This window comes from Pagrus pagrus (assembly GCF_965226575.1).
Source record: "Pagrus pagrus genome assembly, chromosome: 5".
Lineage (NCBI taxonomy): Eukaryota > Metazoa > Chordata > Actinopteri > Spariformes > Sparidae > Pagrus > Pagrus pagrus.
The window spans coordinates 277,933-301,374 of NC_140189.1; the positions used below are offsets into that span (position 1 = coordinate 277,933).

At 40.5% G+C, this 23,442-nt stretch overlaps 1 protein-coding gene across 6 annotated transcripts in view; it reads right to left on the reverse strand.

The window, feature by feature from the left end:
- The window catches only part of csnk1a1 (casein kinase 1, alpha 1), a gene marked incomplete at its 3' end in the record, with an annotated part of 81,514 nt that overhangs the window by 35,146 nt on the left and 22,926 nt on the right, over positions 1–23,442 (reverse strand). For 5 of the 6 annotated variants that reach the window (XM_084353047.1, XM_084353046.1, XM_084353045.1 and 2 more), the window contains one exon: positions 1,460–1,543. The exons of the other annotated variant lie outside the window; for it this stretch is intronic. In XM_084353047.1, the coding sequence (XP_084209173.1) occupies positions 1,460–1,543 (84 nt within the window). The remainder of the gene's footprint in view (positions 1–1,459; positions 1,544–23,442) is intronic. 6 annotated transcript variants of the gene reach the window in all.

A 23,442-nucleotide genomic window follows, 5' to 3' on the forward strand; every position in this document is an offset into this window, starting at 1 on the left:
TGACAGACAGGGTCTTAAAAAAAAAAAAAAAAGGTTTTGACAAAATATTTTTCATTTTATTATTATCTTTAATGATGCAGACATTGCCTGTACAATGACAGGGTGCAGGGAGCAACGGAGATTTCTTCAGAGGGATTTGTCATGATTGCATCTTTGCCTCAGACACACAACTTCTTGTGGCCATTAAAAATTTGGTAAAGAACCGGCGCTCTGCTGCCACACTGGAGGCTGGAATTACTGTACTAGTGCCACTTCAGCCAGAGTTTGAGAGACAGCAAGCACAAATAGTGGCAGCGGCCAGTCAGTGGCAAATGCCCCAAACAGTCATGGCAGGTTAGCAGCAGCCGCAGTCACTATTTAAGCTGGCCCTCCCTGCAGAGTTTTGAAGTCATTCCTGCAAGCACTCACTTCACAGGGAGGAAAACTCGCAGCTCCTTCTGCTCCAGGAGTGCGCCACACGACTGCTCCCCTCTGTGACCTGTAGTTTTCACTACGCACAGGGCTTCGGCTGTAGCTCCTCAATGTGCTGTCAACACCTAGATTACGTGACGGATCTACCACAGGTAAACCTGTTTTTGCAGAACTGAACTGTGACCTTTTCAATATAAAATGTAAAAACTTATGTCATATGGTATGAATTCTTGAGTTAATGCCGAAATTTGTTTTGTGAGGTCACAGTAACCTTGACCCTTGATCACCAATCATCAATCTAATCAGTTCATCCCTTGCGCCATTGTTTTTAACAGTCTAGTAAATAAACTAGACATTGGGGCTTACTACAGTTTCAAATATTTTCACTTCTCATAATGGTATTAAAAATCCGCCGGACTTGACTATGTACACTCAAGATACAACATCTTCCTCTTAATGGCGAAACATGGAAGTTCAATTATCCTACACTACTGACACGCTGTTCAACGAATGGCTTCAATTTGGCCAATTGAGCTGCTTCATTTTGTTGCGCGCCAAAGGGCTGGAGCCCACAAATTCCTGCTTGCAGCTTGATGTATTTTTCTGTTTATTGTTCAGCACCGTCTTCCGCCACACCCACCAGGAATAGAGGGAAGGTTTCTTTCTAATTTATAGCCCCCTGGATACCAGTATTAGCCATATTCCATCAAGACACCCATGGTAGACTCGCTTGCTATTTTTATAAGAATTGTTTGTTTAGCAACTTTAAGCACTGATTTCTTCTGTTCTTCTAGAACTTTCATCTTTACAAAGAATATGAAATTGTGGTTTTATACTGTCTATGTGAAAGTATAACATTGGTATTATAATTAGTTCTATATACATTGTTTCTCCCACTAATGAAGTGTACACGGGGAGGTGACATTGGGTATTATGAGTGCAAGATGGGTGCTGGTGGTCTAATTTATTTTTAACAAGTGTAGCAAGGTATAATTGCAAAGCAACAACTGCTGTTGTGAGGCAGCTGGTGTTGTGGTAAAGGTCACACCTGGTTTAATCCTGAGAAAGATGGGTCCTGAGAAGAGCTAACAGCCAAGCTTCTTTTCCTCTTCCCCACTGACGAGTCTAAACACTAGGGCAGACAGTAGAGGGGCAGGGGTCAAAATCACACAGCCTCTAATCCACCTTCAGTCACAGTTAGCATGAGTACAACAGGCACTTCTGGTTGCACTCACATGGTTTGCTCCCTTTGATAAAACTAACAGTGTCCTGTATGGGGAAGAAAGGCACCTCTTTCTGTACATCCAAGGCTTGACTTACACAGGCAAAAAAATGTCTACTTTAAATCTTTGTCGTACAGATGTGATCATTCTGGCTATCATTCTAGAAGAAACCACATGACTGTGATTGCCTTCTGTCAGGACAACCATTCGAAGGTCAACCTTGCACAACAAGAATCCATAAGTGTCGCTGGAGATGTGGAGATATTGAAACTTCAATATCATGTCTGACAGCAACAAAGGCCAGTGCAGACAGGCAACAACATGGCTCAGTGAAGACCTGGGGGAGAGGGGGGATTTTGGCAGCCGATGTTAAGAGCCCACACTTGACCATCCTCCACCAACAAAACAAAAAATGCTTTTAAAATATCTACTACCAAAGAAAGCTTTAACAGGCCCCTGAAGAGTGACTTCATTAAGTTGATATCTAGGTCATGTTGTTCATATGCCACCACTAAGAGACTACTACTGGAAATTTCCAGTGTCTTGGACAGGAAAATGGTGAATCAGGACTAAATCACACAGACAATAACTGGGTAAAGTTTGTACCAGAGTTGGGTTAGTATTTGAGAGAAGTAGGTATAAGCCAGCTGCAAATTGCTGAACTTTGTCACACTAGCAACCATCTGTATCATATTACGATTTCTGCTGATGTACTGTAAACTTACAAATTGTTGTGTCATCTGCCACATCTGCCACCATCTGGACTACAGCTACTCACATACAGTTAGCTGTGAAATGAGGTGTTGGTTTCTTGTGGGTCTCATTCATATTTTGGAAACCAACAAACAAAAATGTACACACATTCATGTACTGGAGTAAAACTACAACTACTTGTAATTACACAGGCTACATCATATTCTCCGGAACAATGTTACCAGAACAACAGTAGCTGCAAGTTAAGGACAAAGTATCTCTAAAGAGACAACCAAACCAAAAAAAATATAGGATCTAGACTTGCTATGATGCCTGATTCCAGAAGAATGTTTACAAGTGATGTTGATGATAACTTTGCTAAGTAAAACAGAAGATCCTCAAATGTGAAACATTAGCCCCTTGCTAACTGCCTTTTCAAGGCTGGAATATTGCTCCATTATTCCACCTCACAGTCCATATAAAAGGTAAAGAGGCAGAATGGGGGGACATTTTCATTTCGCATCTGATCCACCAGCAGAGGTAGTAAAGCAGCTGTAACAGAGGTGAATCAGCCCCTGTGCGAAAGTGTAAGCTTGCAGAGTGGGACAGGGTTGGGATGATTTGATGGCGTTCACAGTCAGACAACTGAACAGATCCCTCACTGGATATAGCTCAAAATAAGAGAAATGTCCCATACTTCAACCCACAAAGCAACGTTAACAGACCAAACAAAAGTAATGTGGCAGCAGGTAGTGTCTTTGGCAGCTTAAGGGGAAAAACACCAAATTTATATATGGAAACGTCAGGCTGTCAGCAAAAAACCTGGAGTTACAATGTTAAGCAACTTATGTAGAAAAATAAAATCACCATATTAAATGTCCCTATCGAGTCTATGGTGAACTTTCCCCAGGAAAAAAGCACTCCTCTCCGGGAGAGATAGGCAGACAGGGTCCGCTATTATTTAATGATTATGTGATGTAAATTTGGAGCAAAAAACATCTTTGTCACTTTCCGTGGTGCGTGTTGGGTCAAGATCCACCATGCATCGGTTATGGACACAACAGCATCCATATGAAAAACAGTTTGACATTTTTAGATTTCAACATTGTGATGTGTACCCGTTTGTGCCACTTTTGGTTCCGTGACGGCAGCATGATGTATGATATGACACACTGGAGCAGGGTTATGCCGGAGTTGCTAGGTTTAGTGTGGAAAAACAAAGGTGGTGTAGAGGCGAGTCTTTGTTGCATCGATAATGCAGAATCCCTGTCTGAAAAGGGTGACTAACTAATGTATCGACACCTGTTTTGCAAAGCAAGTCTAGCCAGAGGTGTAAATGATACAAAGAACGTTCAGATCTTGGGGTAAAAATCATGAGAAGAGAATAGCGAATGTAAACCTGTATACATTTTGGTACTTAAACAGTTAATGTGTCCAGATATACACAAAAACAAGTTTGTCGTGCTTTAAAAAGTTTATAACCTTGTTTTATATAAACCTGGAACATTTCAGGGTTTACCAGCTTGCTTTAAATAAACCTGAGAACATTTCGGTGCTTTGAAGTAACTTGTATTATGTAAACCTGAGCACATTTCAATTCATCCTCAAATATGCATGTTCTTCTTCAAGGAAAGCAACTGATCAGCATGCTCAGAGGTGAGTACACTTCTGAGTAGTGATTAGCACCAGTATGAGTCTCGTGCATCGCTCTCGTTTGGAGCACCTAGGAGTGCATTTCCCACTTGTTATCAATAAAATGGGCAGTGCTTGTCACATATGACTCCGTGAAGTCCAGCCATCGTACGAGAGCACAATTTTCTCTGCAGACTGGAGTGCAGCCTCCAACTTTCCTCTCGTCTCATCATAAAGAGCTGGAATAGCTTTTGTGGTGAAATACTTGTTTTTAGCATTTGGCAAAAACCTTCATTTTCAGCAACACTGTACAGGTGGCGGTCCACACAACTAAACCCAGTGCTTGACTTGGTAATACTGGCAGCCTTCGGGGACAAAGAAAGGAAGCTTTGCTTTAAATACTGTGTTCACCATTGCAGGTTTACTATGTTAGCATTAGCCACTTTCTTAACAAGAAGATCAGAGTGGTGTCATAAGTATATTTGCATGTTCGTGGTGTTGCCCGTGTACCTTGCAGTGTTTCCCCTACCGTTGTATAGAAAGTCAAGTTAATTTCATTTATATCACCAAATCACAACAGAAGTCATTTCAGGTCACTTTTCCTATAGAACAGGTCTGGACCGTGTTCTTTTAATAAATAATGATGTTATTGATCTAATTTAAGCGAGGATATTTCATTTCATTTTCTTCATCGTCGCCTATCTACGCTTCTCCTCCGCTCTCTGTTTAACAATGGGCAGAGCTTCGCACCGGCGTACACACAAACAAACACGTGAACACACACCTACAGACAGACAGACACGGAGAGAAGAGGACAACATGTCGCGTCAACCCCCACTGCCTGAAAAACAGGCGAAAATATCCACGTTTTTTAAGCGCACTCAAAGTGATTCTGGCGAGGCAAACGTTAGCTCTGCTGCTAGTAGTAGCGAGAGTATCTCTGCCGCTGCTGGTTGCAGAGCAGTAGCCCACCTGCTTCACCCCCTCCCCCCGACAAGCAGCACAAGTCCAGTCACCATAGGTTGACAGGGTTCGACCCAACTTGGCTGTCAGAGAGGAAGTATTCCTCCTGGCTGTACAAAACTGATATTGGTAAGTGCACAAAAAAAGAGAAAAATAAATAAACAAAAGTAAATAGATAGATAGATAGATAGATAGATAGATAGATAGATAAAACCATTGCAAATAGTTGATAATAGTTGCTTTAGGCTTTAATTGTATCTGTAATTTGTACAAAAAAGAAAGATATTGCAAAAGTAGTTGTAATTGTTGGAGAGAAAAGAGAAAAATATTGTAAAAGAGTGTTCTAAAGTATTGTTATTAAAGTTATTCCTGTTTGTTAACTGTCAGCCTGTTTGGCCTGCTGCTCCCGCAGCTCCCCCCCGAAACCTGTCAACCTAGGGGAAACACTGCCTTGCTTTTACCAGACAGTTCTTGCATATCATGTAACCTATCGATTTTGTTTGTCCGATTACACGTGGCTGGGACAACCTTTAATGCAACTTTCTTCACATTGCTGTCAGCCATTATCCTACTGCAAACCTCTTCTTCAGCCAATTAACTTCCGTTCAAGTTTCCCTCATCCATGTGATAAGCCCCAACACGCGGACCTATGAAGCAGCAAAGCTGGGAAGTCAAATTGGCAGGCAAATTTCTTTAGAGCGCCTTATTTTTTTAATTAAAATATCAACATTTGTAGTTATTCATCAATATTTATAGTCTCAAAATGGCTAGGAATGCACCGAAAAACCAAAAATGAGGAAACCAAGCTGAAAACCGAAACACCGAAATAAATGATTATGTCAATTATTAGAACCGTAGCCATAAAATCAAGGCATTGCAATAAATCAATTACAAAAGTATGAAAATATTTATTTAGCACTGACATTACAACAATGTACAATATAAATTAAAATTCAAAATAAAATGTTTAACTTGACCCCACTCATGTGTACATTAAATAATAATTTACAGGCTTATAACTGACTGGCCTGCTGAAAGACTAAAATTAAATATGTTCTCTCATAAAAACACCAAAGTGCATAAGTGAAGTGCCTTTAAATTTTTTCTCTGTAGACGACTACAACAAATAATAATGTACAGGCTTATAACTGACTGGCCTGCTGAAAGCATGAAATCTGTCGATCCACTGCGCGGTTAGGCTGAGGATACTGGTGAGGCTGACGTCGGAGCTCCATATGTCGGTCGTGAAACTGATAGCTGTAATATCTGATGCTAGAAGCTCATGGACATGAGTTGCAACAACATTAAACAGCTCAGGTAAACACGTCTGAGAAATGTCGTCTGCTTGGCATAGCATAACGGGGCTCAATGTGATCTATCAGCCTACGAAATCCCACATCTTCTATGTCAGAACGGCTGATCATCTAAGGCAATGAATTCCACATTTTTTTGTTTTATGCCTTTTGCCTTGGCAGAATCACTGGAAAACTTTGCCTTTTCAAAAACGTCCGCCACAGACGGAGTGGGCGTGCTCGGTGTCAGTTTCCTTTCCTGTGTCGCATTCTTCTCATATTCAGAATGGTGATCGGGATGTTTGGACTTCAGGTGATTAATTAAACCCGACGTGGAGAAACTCTTTGCAGATGCACCCCCTCTTGAAATTTCAGCATGGCATGTTTAGCAAATCGCTATCCGTGGGTCTTTCTCTGAGATGGTGAAATAAGTCCACACCACAGACATGCTGGCTCTTATCCCGTTTACCGCGTGCTGGCTACGCTGTTTGCTCGCGTCATCAAAAGTGTCGGCCGTGTTGTTTCGGTGATTTAGGTCTTTCGGCCGAAAATGCACTTTTGGGTAATTTTCGGCCGAAAATTTTCGGTGGCCGAATTTTCGGTGCATCCCTAAAAATGGCCAGAGAATAAGAACTTTCTTTTGAAAGCCATCAATCTATTCTTGGTGTGAGAAATCAGGGCATTTCCATGCGAGAAACTGTCAAGAAACTTAAGATCTCATTAAATGTCTGCCCCATTCCCTTCACAGCACAAACTGGTTGGAGACTGTGGTGGACAACTTCACAAGATGACAAGTTCATCAGTACATCAGCCTCTTGTTTTAGAAACACACGCCTCACAAGTCCTTTGACTGGCAGCTTCATGAAATGGTTCAGTAAAAGAGGATTCTCAATGTCGGCAGTGAAGAGGCGACTCCAGGATGCTGCTACTTGGCTACTTGGCAGAGTAGCAAAGAAAAAGACAAATCTGAACCTGGTCAATAAAAAGAAAAGATTAAGATGGGCAAAAGAGCAGAGACATTGACTGGAAAAAAATTTTATGGACAAAGGAACTTAAGTTTGAGATGTTTGGATATGTGAAATGCAGAACAAATGAAAAGATACGAGGAGTGCTTGACGCCATCTTTCAAGCATGGTGGAGCAATTGTGATGGCCTGGGGGTGCTTTGGTGCTGGTGAAGTGGGAGATTTTTTCTGTGTTACAGGGATCTTGAATAAGAAAGGCTATGACTTAATTTTGCATTACCATGCCCTATGCTGTGGATGGTGCTTGATTGGAGCCAATTTCATCCTACAACAGGATAATGACCCAAAGCACAGCTCCTAACAATGCAAGATATTCTGTCTATAGTGGAGTTGTCAGTGCAGTCACTAGATCTCAACCCTATTGAGACGTTGCAGGAGCAGCTTGAACAAATGGTACGAACACGCCAGTCAAGGCAATCCACCAATTGGGAGACCCTTAAGAAACTGAGTGAAATTTCTTCAGATTACTATAACAAATTGACAGCTAGAATGCCAAAGGTCTGCAGGGCTGTAATTTTCTGATGAAAGCAAAGGTTGAAGTACAAAATTATTATTTCAAGTGACAATAATTACTTCGTCAATGGCTTGATTACATTTTTATTCATTTGGCATCTTATTTGATGAATTAAAGTGCAAGTTTTCATGAAATGGCTGAAAGTCTTATTTTACATACGATAATAGGCTACAGGGTTAAAAAAACAAAGAAAAATCATCTTCCTCACTTGTATCCCAGCAAGATAGTGTAAAACACTCAAGTTTCAACACTATTTAAAAACACTCGTTTTTTATTACATCTTATATGCAGCCCCCCTACAAAAAGTCATGGAAAATGACTCTCTTAAAAGCACTCTCTTAAAAGCACTACTTCACTGGGAATTTTTCCTTTAAAAATAAACAGAACGTTGTTATTTCTTTAGATTGTCTAATTATTACTAAATATGTATCTAATCAGTTAAGATGGTAAAAAATAAATTAACAGAAATAGCCTAAAAGAGAAGGTCTCCCAACTACAGTACAGGGCGGCCTGGAGAGGTAACATGTAAAATCATACATTTCTGTTTATTACAGAATTAAGTTTCTCATTAGTACTACTACACATACAACTGTATTTTGCATACCCCGATCCCAATCCGAGTCATTTAATATTTAGTATCTGCCGATACCAAGTCCCAATCCGATACTTAGCCCTAACTAATATTTTCCTAGATAATACAGCTGCATTAAGAAAAAAATCACCTGCATCCAAGCTGTTCTTAATAGCTTTTTTTTATTTTGTTGAAACAAAGTAAATACCTTCTTATGGCCCTTTCTTATTCTGCATATCCTATTGCAACATTGGTTTTCATTAATTTTTTTTCTCTCTTTTTTTTTTAACAAAAACACCAAGTAAACAAAGTCAGTAACTAAACCCTGATCCTCTACCATGGAGATGGGCTGGTTATCCAGATCGATGAATTCAATGAACTTCTCTGTAATATTTTTGACCATGTCGCTGAGTCGAGGATATTTCTCTTTCCTTTTGAAAGTATCCGCGAGTGTTTGTTGCCTTTGCCCGTATTGCTTGAGTGAACTCATGTTTTTGTTTATGTGCCGTATCAAATGTGTAGTATTAAATGCAGCTCTTGTGTTACCAGCTCGCGAAAAAGGTCGTATTGCAGATGTTACGTGTCGCCGTTGGACTGCTTTCGCTTTCTAATTTCAAATATTTCCACACTGCAGACATTTTATCCACAGGTTCGCCAGACTAACGTTACGAGCACGACTGCATTCTGCCACACATTGTGCTCCGTTGACGACAGCTGACGTAAAAATAATAGGGCTTGGGTCCACGTTCAAAATTGCCGATCCCGATCAGTGAAAAAATGCCCATATCGGCCCCGAGACATCCCTAGAAGAAGTAATAATTTTTTTTTTACTTGTTTAAGGAGCTGGGATTCTCGAAAATTCACAAAAAAGGGCACACGTGTCAGAACTGGGTAAAACTGAAGTGATTTGGCGAGTCACGGGGCTACATTATGCCCAACAGGATGTAAGTCAACTTGGATTTTACATATTAATTTAAAATTTTCAAACATTTCAGGCCTTTAGGATGCACAAAACCTCATGAAACCTTGCACCCATGTCTGAACTGGTAAATATTTCAATTTGAGGTCTTATTTGGGCTTGGGTGTGGTATGTCCACTCTATAGAGCGCCCTAATAACTAATAAAAGGTATGTTTGGAGCATCCCAGTAGCTCAGTTGGTCGTGCATGCACCCCCATGTACATAGGCTTTGTCCTTTGGCCCAAACTTTACATGACTGTTAAGAGCAAGGACCCAAAGAGATCAATGATGATTCTCAGGATTAGTTATCTCGGTGGGGTTCACCCATATGTACAAAATAAACGGTAGGGATGTGTATCATACCTAGATCCAGTGACTGAACTTTTTGACTCACTGACCAACGACGGAAAAACCTACCAGCCAAGCATACATTTTACCGGCCAGAATAATAAATGGCTTTTTTGTGTCACATGTTCATATATCAAATCAAATCAAATCAAATTTTATTTGTATAGCCCAAATTCACAAATCACAGTTTGCCTCAGAGGGCTTTACAATCTGTACAGAGACGACACCCTCTGTCCTTCGACCCTCGATTCGAGTGAGGAAAAACTTGCCCCAAAAAAGGCCCTTTTAACAGGGAAAAAATGCGGAAGAAACCTCAGGGAGAGCCACAGAGGAGGGATCCCTCTCCCAGGACGGACAGACGTGCAATAGATGTCGCATGTACAGAGCAGATCAACGAGATCACAATGTATTCAATTATAAGCGATGGTTGACAGGAGTGAAAGTACACAAAGATGTATTACAGCAATAATGATGAAATGCACATGGAAATGTGATTACTAGTGATAACAGTAGTAATGATCAATGGCAAGGATGGTATGTAGCAATGCAGTACGATAATAGTAGTGGAACGTATGTAACAGAGATGTGACTAATATTAGCGACAGTAGTGGTGGGTGTCAGGCAGGGTCATGGCAGTAGGTGCATAATATAGGTACATTTAATTAAGAAAATAAAGTATGCTGAATATTAGGGGTGTCCCGATTTCGATTTTTTATCGAAATCGATTGAAATTAGGTCATGGTCTCGAGCATCGAAGTCAAAGACAGGATCGACGTACGTGGGGCTGTGGCGCCGTCGGAGGCCGTGCGGCCAGATGTGTGCTTGCCCGTTGCCTGTGGAAATATCCTACCTAAATGGGATCCGTGTCACACAAAACACAACAGTTACATCTTCAGTGACCTCCTGTGTCCAGTGGGTGGCGCTATAGATATGACACAGTATTGATGCAGAGACGTAGTCAGGGTGAGCCCCTTTACATGTGTGAGCAATGTGATGCCAATAGGAAATTGTATGTTGAAGTAATAAGGACTTCCTGCTTCATGGCGAAGGATCGACTTTGAAGGAAAATGGCAGACTTCCTGTCGCACTGAGGGTTTGTGTCCAAGAGGGTTTTTTGTGCGACGGGTCATGTTACATATGCGTACCAACTTTCGTTAATATGTGTGCATGTAGGAGGCAGGGCTTCAAGTTTGAAATATTCCAGGGGGCGCTATGGAGCCATTTGTTCACTTAACACAGTATTAATACATAGACCTATTCAGGGACATCCCCTCTACATGTGTGACCAATTTGGTGTAGATGGGAAACTGTATGTTGAAGTTATAAGGACTTTGTGCGTGATGGTGAAGGATCAAAATTGACTGCACCGCCACGCCCACCAAGCACAACGCAGGCTGTTGAAGGTATAAGGATGCTACTGAGTGAAGGTGAAGTCTGTAGTGTTAAATATGTAGGAAAAGATAGTGAAACTACAAGCCATAGAACTTGGGTCCGTATAGAATGGGAAAAGCCATAAGGGGGGTCGCGAAGTTGGACACACTGCCACGCCCACCAGGTATAACGTAGGAGAAAGCTTTTCACAACATATCATCATCAAGGCATGAGGATGATACTGACGTTAGGTGGCGCTATGCAGTCCCCTGGCCACACCTGTCCCTAATCATGTTGAATTATCAAATTTTTCACCACATGTGACGTATGTTCCAAGTTTGGTGAGTTTTGGGGTATGTTCAGGCCACCAAATATGCGATCTTGGGGAAGGACAAAAAATAAAGCTGCAAGCAGCGATGAACGGGCCCTCGCAGTCCACGCGTGTCGGGGCATGCTGCTGTCGCGGCGTGCTGCTTTCGCTACATGCTGCTGTTGGGGCAGGCTGCTGTCGGGGCAGGCTTCTTTCGGGGCTTCTTCATGCAACAACTTCCATTGAGGAATTAAAAGTGAAGGCAGTCAAGCTGTTCTTTCGTCATTTAGCAATAAAAGCGCCACCTATTGGGTGATTTGCACCAAATTTTGCACCAACGCTTATCAGGCCATCCAACACAATTACAAAAAGTTTAGTGTTAATTGGACTGTATTTCATCAAGATAGGCAAGACTGTGTGTTTGACCACAATGTGCAGGAAATTGTTGTTTTATATTTTGGCCGTTCTTTGGACTATCACAATTCTTTTAATAACTTTTTGTCAGGAGGGTCCATAGATGGTCTGTGCAAAGTTTGGTGGAAATGGGATAAATTGCCTAGGAGGAGATCGAAAAAGTAGGTTTGCGACATTTCGCAAAGTTGTGAATGGAAATTTAGCGCGAAGGTGGGCGTGGCCTACATCACACATTTCAGCTGAATGCAGGGAACACATAGATATAAGATTTAACAATGTGCGCCATATTATGTGGGAGTTATTAGGCAAAAACGCTTTTGTGTTGATAATAGCGCCACCTGCTGGTCATATTTGGTGTGTGAGTTACAGGGGCCAGTCTATACCACCCCTATCAATTTCATATCCATAAGTGTTATGGTGTGGGCACAGTACCAAATATAAAATGAAACTGCCACCAGAGCACCACCTAGTGGCTAGGTAGCGGGAAAAAAACGGTAGGCGGATATGGGCGTGGCCTATATCAGGAGACTCAGCACAATTCACTGAAGGCGTGGATATAAGGTTTTTGAATGTGCGACAAAGTATGTGGGAGTTATTAGCCAAAATGCACTTTCCTTGATAATTGCGCCACCTAGGGGTGAAAATTCACAACAACAACAGATTATAAAATGTTTCGCCAGGTGTGACGTATATTCCAAGTTTGGTGAGTTTTGGGGTATGTTCAGGCATTGAAAAATGCGATCATTTGGGACAAAAAATGCTCACTACAAAAACAATAGGGTCCTTGCAGGTTCCCTGCTCGGGCCCTAATAATCCTTACAGATACAATAGGTCCTCACACGAGATTCGTGCTCGGGCCCTAATAATCATTACAAAAACAATAGGGACCTCGCAGGTTTCCTGCTCGGGTCCTAATAATAATAATCCTTACAGATACAATAGGTCCTCGCACGAATAGAGAATCGAATCGAACCGTGACCTTAGAATCGAAAATTGAATCAAATCGAGGATTTGGAGAATCGTGACACCCCTACTGAATATAGTGTGGCAAAACAGTTACGAATTACAAGCAGTTGTGCTGAATCCTTACTCCTGTCCCGAGAATTGGACTAAACCAGAGTTTTGATTAGTTATAGCCTAATAAAGCAGTAAATACTGATTGTTGTGAAACAAATAGGCATTACACGATCAGGATTTTTGGGGCCGATCACCGATCAGTGAGTTTGAATAAACAGATCACCGATCCGATCACGTGAGGGAGCAATATGTGTATTTAAATAACTAGTTAATTTACTCTATAGTTATGTATTGTTACTGAGTATCAACAAAAGTATTCTCAAGCATTTTTGCCAATGTTTAACAATCTTTGCCATGCCCCAAACTGACAGATGCAACGGTAAAACGTCAATGACCTGTAGAGGGCATTCAAGGACTGGCCAGACGCAAGTTCAAAGTTCAGTCAGGTCAAACCAAAATAACTTGAGACAGAAATAATGGGCGCAACAACTTACTGCGTGGATCAAAGTATGCCAGCCAACGTTGAAACTTTGCCGGTTTCTCCACAATATTAAATGGCAAGTCGGCCAGAACGATAAACTCCATAAGTTTCCTTGTGCCACTCCTTGCCTTCTCACTGTCACGGCTATACGGACGGGTACTGTCTAAAGTAGTTTGCTTTAGCATCCGTTTCGGTGTTTGTTTTTCCACGCTCCGTTTCTTGAATCCAGGTGCCTGATTAAATTTGTCGTGTTGGGGCATTTTGCAGATGCTCCCCCACGAGGTACTCTAGTGTTGCACGGATTGCGGGTGGCTTGGGTTGTGTCTGTCTGTCTGTCTGTCTGTCTATGCAACGGGAGCATCTGCTGGGAGTTTCAGCATGACAATGACGTCATTGATCGGATCGGCGAATTAAGACATTACAGCCGATCTCACAAATTGCATACAATGCAAAATATCGGCCGATCCGATATAGCCGATCAGATCGGCGGAAAGCCTAGAAACAAACAGAACTAATGCTACCCAATACACCCATGACCTGCATAAAACGGTCTTATGATTATGGAACACACATTCTCAGTTTGCTTCTGCAACTTTTTTCAATAAAAACTACAGAGACTTTTAAAAATGTCTTTCTCTCTGGTCTCCTGCACAGACATTAGTTGAGCATCGCAACACGCGCTGATTTGAGGGGAAGAAGGCAGTCATTAAGACTTTGCATGTAAATTGGTGTGTGTGGTAGACAGTTCTTAAGTGATAGATATGCCATATTCATTTTCCCATTGATTATGGAATTAAGTAATCCTCAAAGCTGTTCATTTAAAACAATTCCATCATATGTATTCCAGATTCACCTGAACCTTTCCTTTCAATAAATGAACATTTGTAACAAATGTTCCCCGACTGCAGTGGCAGGGTTTAAAAACTGGTTGCAGAAAGGCTGTCACATGAAGTCAATAAGCAGGAAGCATCAGTGGAGGTTGGGCTGTGTCTCACACCTTTTGGGTTGCAGAGTGTACACTTTAAACACGCATCCCATGTTTTAATTTAACCAAACGTTGCCTGTCTGCAAGGGCTCAAATTATTGGGCACAGAATATTCCATTTGAATTTCAGTCAACTTGATAAAACACACATGACTGGATGTAAACAAATGACATCATCTGACAAAATGAAAATGACAATATTGCATATTTTTTGCTGCATGGCTAGCTAAAGAACCAGCATCATTGTCAAGCATGCAGAATCAGTTCTTTAGCAAGATTACAGTACAGAGAAACTGGGCTACACCATCCGCCAACAGACCACCAACAACTATGTTTACGATGAAGGCGGAATTGTATAACTTAAGGAAATTTAAAGTATTTATGTAGGGCCTTTATTTGATCATTTTGGACATTTCCCCTTCCTTCCCCAAATTCTTAACATTATGATCAATCACCTGTAACAAGTTTCTAAGTTTCGACTGTACGTTCCTTATGGCTAAAATAATTGCACGGAAAAACATGGACCAAACTATATGCATTGTGTGTTCTAATCTTGCATATCTTGCGATTTCAGTTTTTGTGAGGATGGCTGAGAGTCAGCAAGGATAATGGAACTAAATTGATCTGTTCATTTAACGATGGATCATAACAATGACACTATGTTTAAGAAGTAGCAAGTAATCACACAATGAGAAAATACTTAATATAGAAATCAACAACTTTCAGGAATGCGGAGGCATCATTAATTATTTTAAAAATCACATTGTATCCCTCTAAAGTGGAATCGAATTGTGCAGTGGCTAAATATTCCGATCTCTCTGGATATTTGACAAATTACAACAAATATTAGAAATTCTGTTTTCTTGCTGCTAATTGCTAAACATTTCCACTAACCTCATGTTATCATGCCCCCAACTGGATTTGTGTGTAAATAGCCACTAACTCTTAGATTCATATCACTAACTTGTATCACTAAAGGTTGAAGCAAATGTGGGAGACAATAAGATTTTGATATTGTTTATTTGGAATACACCTTTGGGCTGTTGATACAGGACTAGATGTATCATAAATCAAATAATAGAGTAGAAAATAAAACTTAATCAACTGACAAAACAAAGTGATGAAATATATCAATACTGTAATATTTATTTCAGGATGACGCTTGTCAATCAATCCCTGGGGGTTATCAATAATTTGATGCCATGTCAAACAAAGTTCTTTACTTCTACCAAACCATGAGGCAGGGCAACTGTTGAGGTTGAACAATCGTCCACTAATTGGAAAGTTGGAGATTCGATCCCCTGCTAAAGCTGCAGCTGCAAGTCTCCTTGGGCAATGTGATGTGCGCATGTGCTGGTTTGTGTTATTATAAATTATCAGCGATGTAGAAGTATTACATTCTTTCAGAGAAAGATTAGCAACTTGCAGTTTGCAAGATATTCTAATGAGCTTTGCTGACTTGATCTTCTTGGTGAGAGCCCTGAGATGTCTTAAGCGGCGGCTGACAGACCATGGTATTAAAACAACAAAGACTGCATTATTAGAGATTGTAAACATATGCTTTGCTAAAATGGAGTCCAATCCCACTTTTTTCATGGCAACCTCACTGGATCTCAGATATTAGGTTTGCCATAAAGATTAGGTTGTTAAACAACGTGCGTGAAGAGCACTTTGCATGGTCAGGCCATCGGCTGAAACTGGAGATGAGACAGATGAGGTGCACATAGGGAAAAGGGTGTAAATCACCAGTTATATGACAATATATCAATTCTTTGATAAATATGTTATATCAGCGAATAGTACAAATGGCGTTTTCCATCCCAACTGCACTAGCTGCTTTAAGGTGCGTCTTTAACTGATGACAGCTAACAAAGTGGCTCTGTGGTGCCGCTCCGCGAAGTCCACCGCTCAACACTCTACGCTAAAAATGGAGATGGAAAAGCAAATAGGTGCAGCTTGGTTTGACTATTCCCAGCCATAATTGTTGGTAGAAAAATACCAAAAGTCTGCCTCTAACACTTTAGATTCAAATTAATTAGGGTGCCCCACGATCGATATGAGACAGTATCATCTGCCCGTTTTGTTCAGTTCAGTTATAGAAGAAGGTTTTCCATTCTTCAGAGAGACTTAGTGGTGAGTTTTAAGTTTCTGACAAAAGTAGAATGCAATCCAATGTCAGTCTCACGGCCTAAAATATTTAATTTTGCTTTGCAGCACAGTCAACTGCTCTGATATGGCTCTCACTGGTTGCTGTGGTCCAGCTTGAAAAGTGAAAGAATGTTTGATATTAGGGAGGCCCAAGTGAGCAGTTCAAGAAGACTACGACTAGATCTGTTAACCCCTCACAAACCACATAATGTGTGCTTAACAGCATGTTTTGAACAGCCACTAAACTTGTTTACATTCAATTACATCAATTTATGTTTCACAAAAAGAATGTTTTTGTTAGGTAAGGTATTGAAAAATTCTCCTCCTTGAATAGGTAGCCAGGTCAATTCACACACCTGCCAATAAAAAATTAATGGAGAGGAGAGGTCTCCATCTAATTACTTTAGAAACTAACATTTTATTATTTCAGACTGTCACACACTCTTGAATAAAGCATATAAAAAGAGGCATCCATCTTGTAACTTTAGAAACTTAGTTCTAGTTTGCTATAAAAAGCTACTGGGGCTTCATTTACAGCCAAGTCACTAAAAACACCAGTGAGTAAAGCACAATCAGCCACAACATTAAAACCACTGACAGTTCAAGTGATTAACATTATAATAACATTGTCAGACTGACTGGGTTATCATCACACCTGATGTACTTTAATTCTTAGGCCTACAGAGCCCTTCTGGTGCCAGAAGATACATACTGCATTTTTCCACCAGCACTTTTGGCCATGCCAAGTCAAACAGTCACATCCATTTGCTTTTCCATCACCAGTTTTGGAGGGACCTGCTCTGGAGTAGGGCCGAGCCGAGCCCGCATCACCTCCAAGTGGGCTGCAGTGACTCCTCGCAAATGCAGCAACCCCGTACCAAGCACCCGCCTCCCCCTCAAACAACTCGATGTTACGAATCAACACTCAACTCATGTTTGTGCAGAAAGTTTGTCTCGTCCCATTTGTACTTTCAAACATCAGCTGTGTTTTAATCAATTCATTGTGATCGCTTTCAGCTGTTTTGGGAGTCATGTTTAGTTACTGCTGGTGAAAACGCAAATTCCCTGTAATGCTGATTTAATAATAAAACCTTTACATGACTAAATACCACTATATTAACAAGGCAGCTGCGAAGGATGGCAAGCAACAGTCAAAACTGCACTTGGTTTCACCTCACCTTGCAGTCTGTAGCACCACATTATGTAATAACGCCCCATTATGTAATAACGCCGCATTTTGTAATAATCTGCCACATTTTGTAATAAAATTCTTGAACGCAATATGTAATAAACTTGGCTGCATTATGTAATAAGTTCTTACATATTGCATCAGTAATTACAAAATGCAGGTGTTGCACTTTTTTTAATCAAGAAAATGTAATAATTTGGTGCATTATGTAATAAACCACCAAAATGGATGTCTTAATTAGAAAAAAAACATTATACCATCAGAACGACGTTGACTTTAAGCATACCAGCATGAATCGTTAATATGAATACATTTTAAAAACTAGTAGGATGTTTCATTGGTCAAATCTCAATCAAATATAACTGAATTCATAGAGAATGTGTTTGAAAGCTCAGAGACAAAAACTGCACTAAATGAGTGTTACTGGCACATACATTATCGGCGCACTGAAATGTTGGAAGACTCGTTAAATACATTTGAAATTGTTTACTGTAGTACCCTTATATAAGGAAGTACCACAGGGTATTGCTGCCATTCCAGAAAAAATAAAAATAAAAATCATATAACGTTATAATCGTTATAACGTGATCAGCTGGAGGGACACCTAGGGCTCCACGGGCCCGATGTCACGCTGCGGCCTCCAATCAGACGCTCGGATCGGACAAACCTCCACAGTCAGCATGAAATGTCAATGACAGTATAAATATGTCAATGAAACTGACACTATCCAGGTGGATTCATGGATTCACTTCCGCCCCCTCCACACGAGACCAACTTATCACGTTATAACGTGAAACTGATATATATATATATATATATATATATATATCTCTCTCTCTCTTCTGGTATGGTAGCAATATGCTTCCGTAAATGTGTATCTATGTACCGTAAAGATTCATAATGCCACACATTCGGCGGGTGTTACGCCAGGTTCAGACAGGACGCGGAAGCGCCCCGATCGGCTGCGAAGCCCGATGAGCGGAGTCATTTTCATTTCGGCGCCCATGTTAACCGATGGTGTCGTTCAGATAGCAAGCGCCGCGGCGCTCTGACCTGCTGCCGGCGCACGCCGTGCAGCGATCATTTCGGCGTCTGGTCTAATTTTTGCACGTGCCGCAGCCGAATGTGTCAAGCCAGGCAGGAAGTCAAACAAAGCAACAACGAGAAATCCTGTCGATTTTCAAAATGAAACATTTCAAAATTAAACTATTTTCGATAATTAAACACCCCGATTGACAGAAAACTACTCATTACTATGAAGTGGACGTACATGTACGGTCGTCAGGAAAACATGGCGTGATTTTATGCAGTTATTTACTTTCCTATGTTGAAAAAACAGCTCCAAGTGTGACTACAGAACAGCTGACGAGCAGAGCCGTTTGCCAACCGGCGCAGAGAAATTTGTGTCTGGTGTGAACAGAAGGGCCGTGGCTCGCGCAAAAATTTCCGAGCGCGGCGCTTCGGCGTCCTGTCTGAACCTGGCATTAGCCTACTGTAATTTAGAGCACTGGTAGAATGTATGCATGTGCTACTGCCAGCCACAAGGGGGAGATACAAACATTTTGGCTTCAGTTTAGGGGAGCAATTTCGTCCTCTATAGCTTACACTTCAGCTGGAAAATAAACAAAAGGCAACATGATGAAAGGTATTACAGCCCGACCGATATATCGGCTGGCTCATAGTATCGGCCGATATTAGGCATTTTCCAAACTATCGGTATTGGCATTTATAATGGCCGATAAATGAATATTTAAAAAATGAAATAAAACAAAACACCCTTCAACCATGTTATGAGTGTTGCCGTTGCATAGTTTGTCCACCAGAGGACACTCCACAACGTCCCTGTTGGCAACACTCATGTTTAGAACGCCACAAACCCGACAACCAGCTGATCCAGCCAGAGTCGGGCAGAGTGAACCAGTTATCCATGACTGAGATCATCGGTGAAGTGTGCTAATGGTAAGTTGGCAACTGTCATGAGAAATACATTGCTTGAATAACAATTAAAAGAACATCCTCATCAGTTCTCTTAACTCAAATAAGCATGACAAAGCATGACATGTGACTACCATGCCCAGTTTTGCTGCTGTAACATGTAAGCCGAGAGTGAAACTGAATTAGCTAGTAATTTTGATGTCCCTCTGTTCCGTTGTGACAATAAAACAAACAAGTTTATTTTTAAACTGCATTATCATATTTCAGTGAGGACTCATAAATAACTAATGTTACGGAAATCTGTTTGTTTTGTTATGCGTTTCTGGATTCTTTTTTTTTTATATATACACATATCGGCCGATATATCGGAATATCAGATTTTTAAATCACCAAATATTTGTATCGGTATCAGCCTGGCTCTAAAAGGTATGAACAAAGAACAGATTTCAGACTCAGAAAATGTCTTTTAGAATTTTGTGCTGATTGATTTGCAACTAATGTGAAATGCTAACAGATAAAAGAACAAACTTTTAAGTTAACGATCTGATTAACAATGATAAGTTAAACTAGCAGATGCATGACGATTCATGCTGGTATGCCTAAAGTCAATGTTGTTCTGATGGTATAATGTTTTTTTCTAATTAAGACATCCATTTTGGTGGTTTATTACATAATGCACCAAATTATTACATTTTCTTGATAAAAAAAAGTGCAACACCTGCATTTTGTAATTACTGATGCAATATGTAAGAACTTATTACATAATGCAGCAAAGTTTATTACATATTGCATTCAAGAATTTTATTACAAAATGTGGCAGATTATTACAAAATGCGGCGTTATTACATAATGAAGTGAAAATTTATTACATTATTACATAATGGGGCGTCATTACATAATGTGGTGCTACACAGTCAGCCAGAAACAATGGCAACTGGACTAAACTAAATGCCTTTGGGAACAACACAACTGAAAAAGGAGAGCCAGCAACTTTCGATGAGGCAATATGTAAAATCTGTGCCAAAACAATCCCAATGAAATGAGGAAACGACAAATTCGAGGTATCACCAAGTAAGCTACCATGCAGCTATCAGGGCGAAGAAGAAGAACTCTGTAACTATGGACAAAGTTACATTAATGATCCAATTGTATAGATGTCACACTCAATAAAACTTTTCAGCCTGCATTCAAATTCATCAACATAGGTCTACAAACACTTAATGACAGTTAACATGGCATTGCAGTCCTTGAGATAACCTGTTGCCTATATTCTTTTAGCTTGTCCGGATGATTTTAATGCATTTTTTTTTTTACTAAGATATATTGAAATGAGTAATCATTTAAAATGTAGGCCTAATAAGACATTTAATGCCAGTAAACATGGCACTGCAGTCCGAGATATTTGCCTATTGTTGGCTTGCTGAGATGATTTAAATGTTTTCATTCATAAAAATATACTGAAGCAAACAGTACGTTTAAAATGTAGCCTGTATTTTTTGAATGACTTAACAGATGTAGCCTTATTTCAGCTCAATAATTAAACTATCAAAATAGGACTGAGATGGGGCATCAAACAGAAATGGTGGACAGAGTCTTGGAGAAAACCCTAGCTATTAAAAGAGTTTTGGATGAACGGCGACATCGACATCTAATTCCAAGCTGGCAGGACATCAATGAACTTTTGTCTGTGAATGCAGCATGAAAACCGGTGGTTTACGGATCTGCCGTCTGGTGAGAACTATGTTATTGAATCTTCAGTTGAACCTGTCCTGAATAGGGTTGGGTACTGAAACCCAGTATGAGTATGGAACCGGTTCCGACGTAAACGGTAGTAACCAGACCGAATAAAACCAAAGTTTCGGTGCCTCATTTCGGTGCCGCACTTGACGGCAGCAACGTCGCACATGTTGTGCATGACATCAGTGACGCTGCTCGGTGCCGCTGATGAGAAGGTGAGAGGATCAACAAGATGCCGAAAGGAAAACGGTCAAAAGTCTGGCTTCATTACACACCTAAGGATGGAGACTCCGCGATCTGTAATAAATGCCGCAAAACAATTGCGTGCAAGGGGGGTAACTCCGCGACCCAGTGCCAAGCACATCGACGGCCGCCGCTGCTCCCGCCAGTGTTGCGCCTCCCAGACCCGGACTTCGTGAAGAAAGCCCCAGTCCTGCTGCCAGTGTGACGGACATCACAGATGACGATTACGGCAGCCTTTCTTCTTCGGGTAGCCTAAGTAACATTAATTTAATGCCGACGAAGTTTTAAGATGGAGCTCCTCATTAATCTCCATTATTATATTTTTCAATACAGTATTGTTGTATCTGATATTATGTCAAATGTGTGACTTTTATTTAATAATAGTTTATTTTTATGTTGTATTTATAATGTTTTAATTTGGCTCTGGAAATAAAAGGGCATTGTTTTTTTGACAAAGTGTGTGCATTTTTAGGTTTTTAAGTACCGGTTCAAGTACCGTTTAAGCACTGGAACCGTTTAAAAAATACCGAGTAGTAACCGGTATCGGAAAAAACCCAACCGATACCCAACCCTAGTCCTGAACCACCTGACTGAAGATGTTTTGAACCCATTAACTTTGGACATTAAGCAAAAGATGTGCAGTGTTCTGGAGGAGAAGTACAGACCAGGTGTCCTGCAAAACCTTTTGGCTGCTAGCTGGACCCAACATTCAAGGGGAAACAGGTGGACACGGGAGACAAAATAAACGGTGATTAAGGAGATGTTCAAGATGGAGGATGGAGGGAGCAGTGCCAGTGCATCACCTGTTGAAGAGGAAAGGCAAGCAAAAAGCAGCAAAAAAAGAAGAAGAAGAGAACGGCTTAAGTCACAGGAAACCACCTCTGCAGCCACACCCAAGAGAGCTCCAGCCGATAGTGAACTCACACGCTACCTGCAGGAGGAGCCCATAGACGCCAAAGCAGACCAACTTGCCTGGTGGCGCGATAACCAGGGTGGGTTTCCATTGTTTTCAAAAGTCGCCCGGAAGTACATGTGCATTTCTGCAACTTTCGACTTACTTTCTGTAGCTACCGTGAATAACTGTGTGGACCTACTCAATTTATATGAGCCCGTAGGAAACACTGGGTATAAGACTGGCAGCTACTGACAACTTTAAAAGGTGTACTGTTTTCTTGCATGTTACTCATCTCACTGCATGAGATGATGTCGTGAACGTTGACCATGAAGGTCAACTCGTCCGTTTGCATTAAAAAATTACATTGGCGTATCTTGAATGGAAAAAAAAGATGGAATTTGGATTTTATCTGCTTGGGCAGGAGATATACAGTCATGGTTAAAAGACCTATAATTATGTCATTATTGAACCAAACCCCATGAATATTTTCTGTGACACACTAGTATGTGTTCCACTCATTCCATCACATTTGTTGCATGTCAATTTTTCTATCTTGAATAAACTTTTAAGTTTATTCAAGATAGGGGTTTGGAGATATTGCCCTTGGTTTGGAGATAAGGGCAATATCTCCAAACCACTTTAAATACAGATGGAACCTTCTAATTCCAAGGTCACAGGTTCTGTGCATTTGTGATTTCTGGCTATAACTGGTTAAGTTTTTTTTTTATTTCTGTGCACATCTGTTCTATAAAATTTGCATGTAGGTGTGCATAAAACACACTGATGTGATGACTGATGTTTAAGAGATTATAAAATGATATGGTAAAGGAATTTGTTTTAATAGTTCTTATATTGATACTAAATGATAGAGATTTTTAATGCTGATTTTTGTTTTAAATAATACCTATCTCACTTCGGCCCTTCGAGTACATCTCATGGATTTTCTCAAAAAGTTCAAGAAAAGCTTGATTCTGTGTAGTATTATTCTATCATATCTAGAAGTTATTTGGTCATGCACAAAAACAAGTACCACTGATTTTTCAAAACGTAGCTTAGAAACTAAAGGATATTTGACTGTATATTCTCCT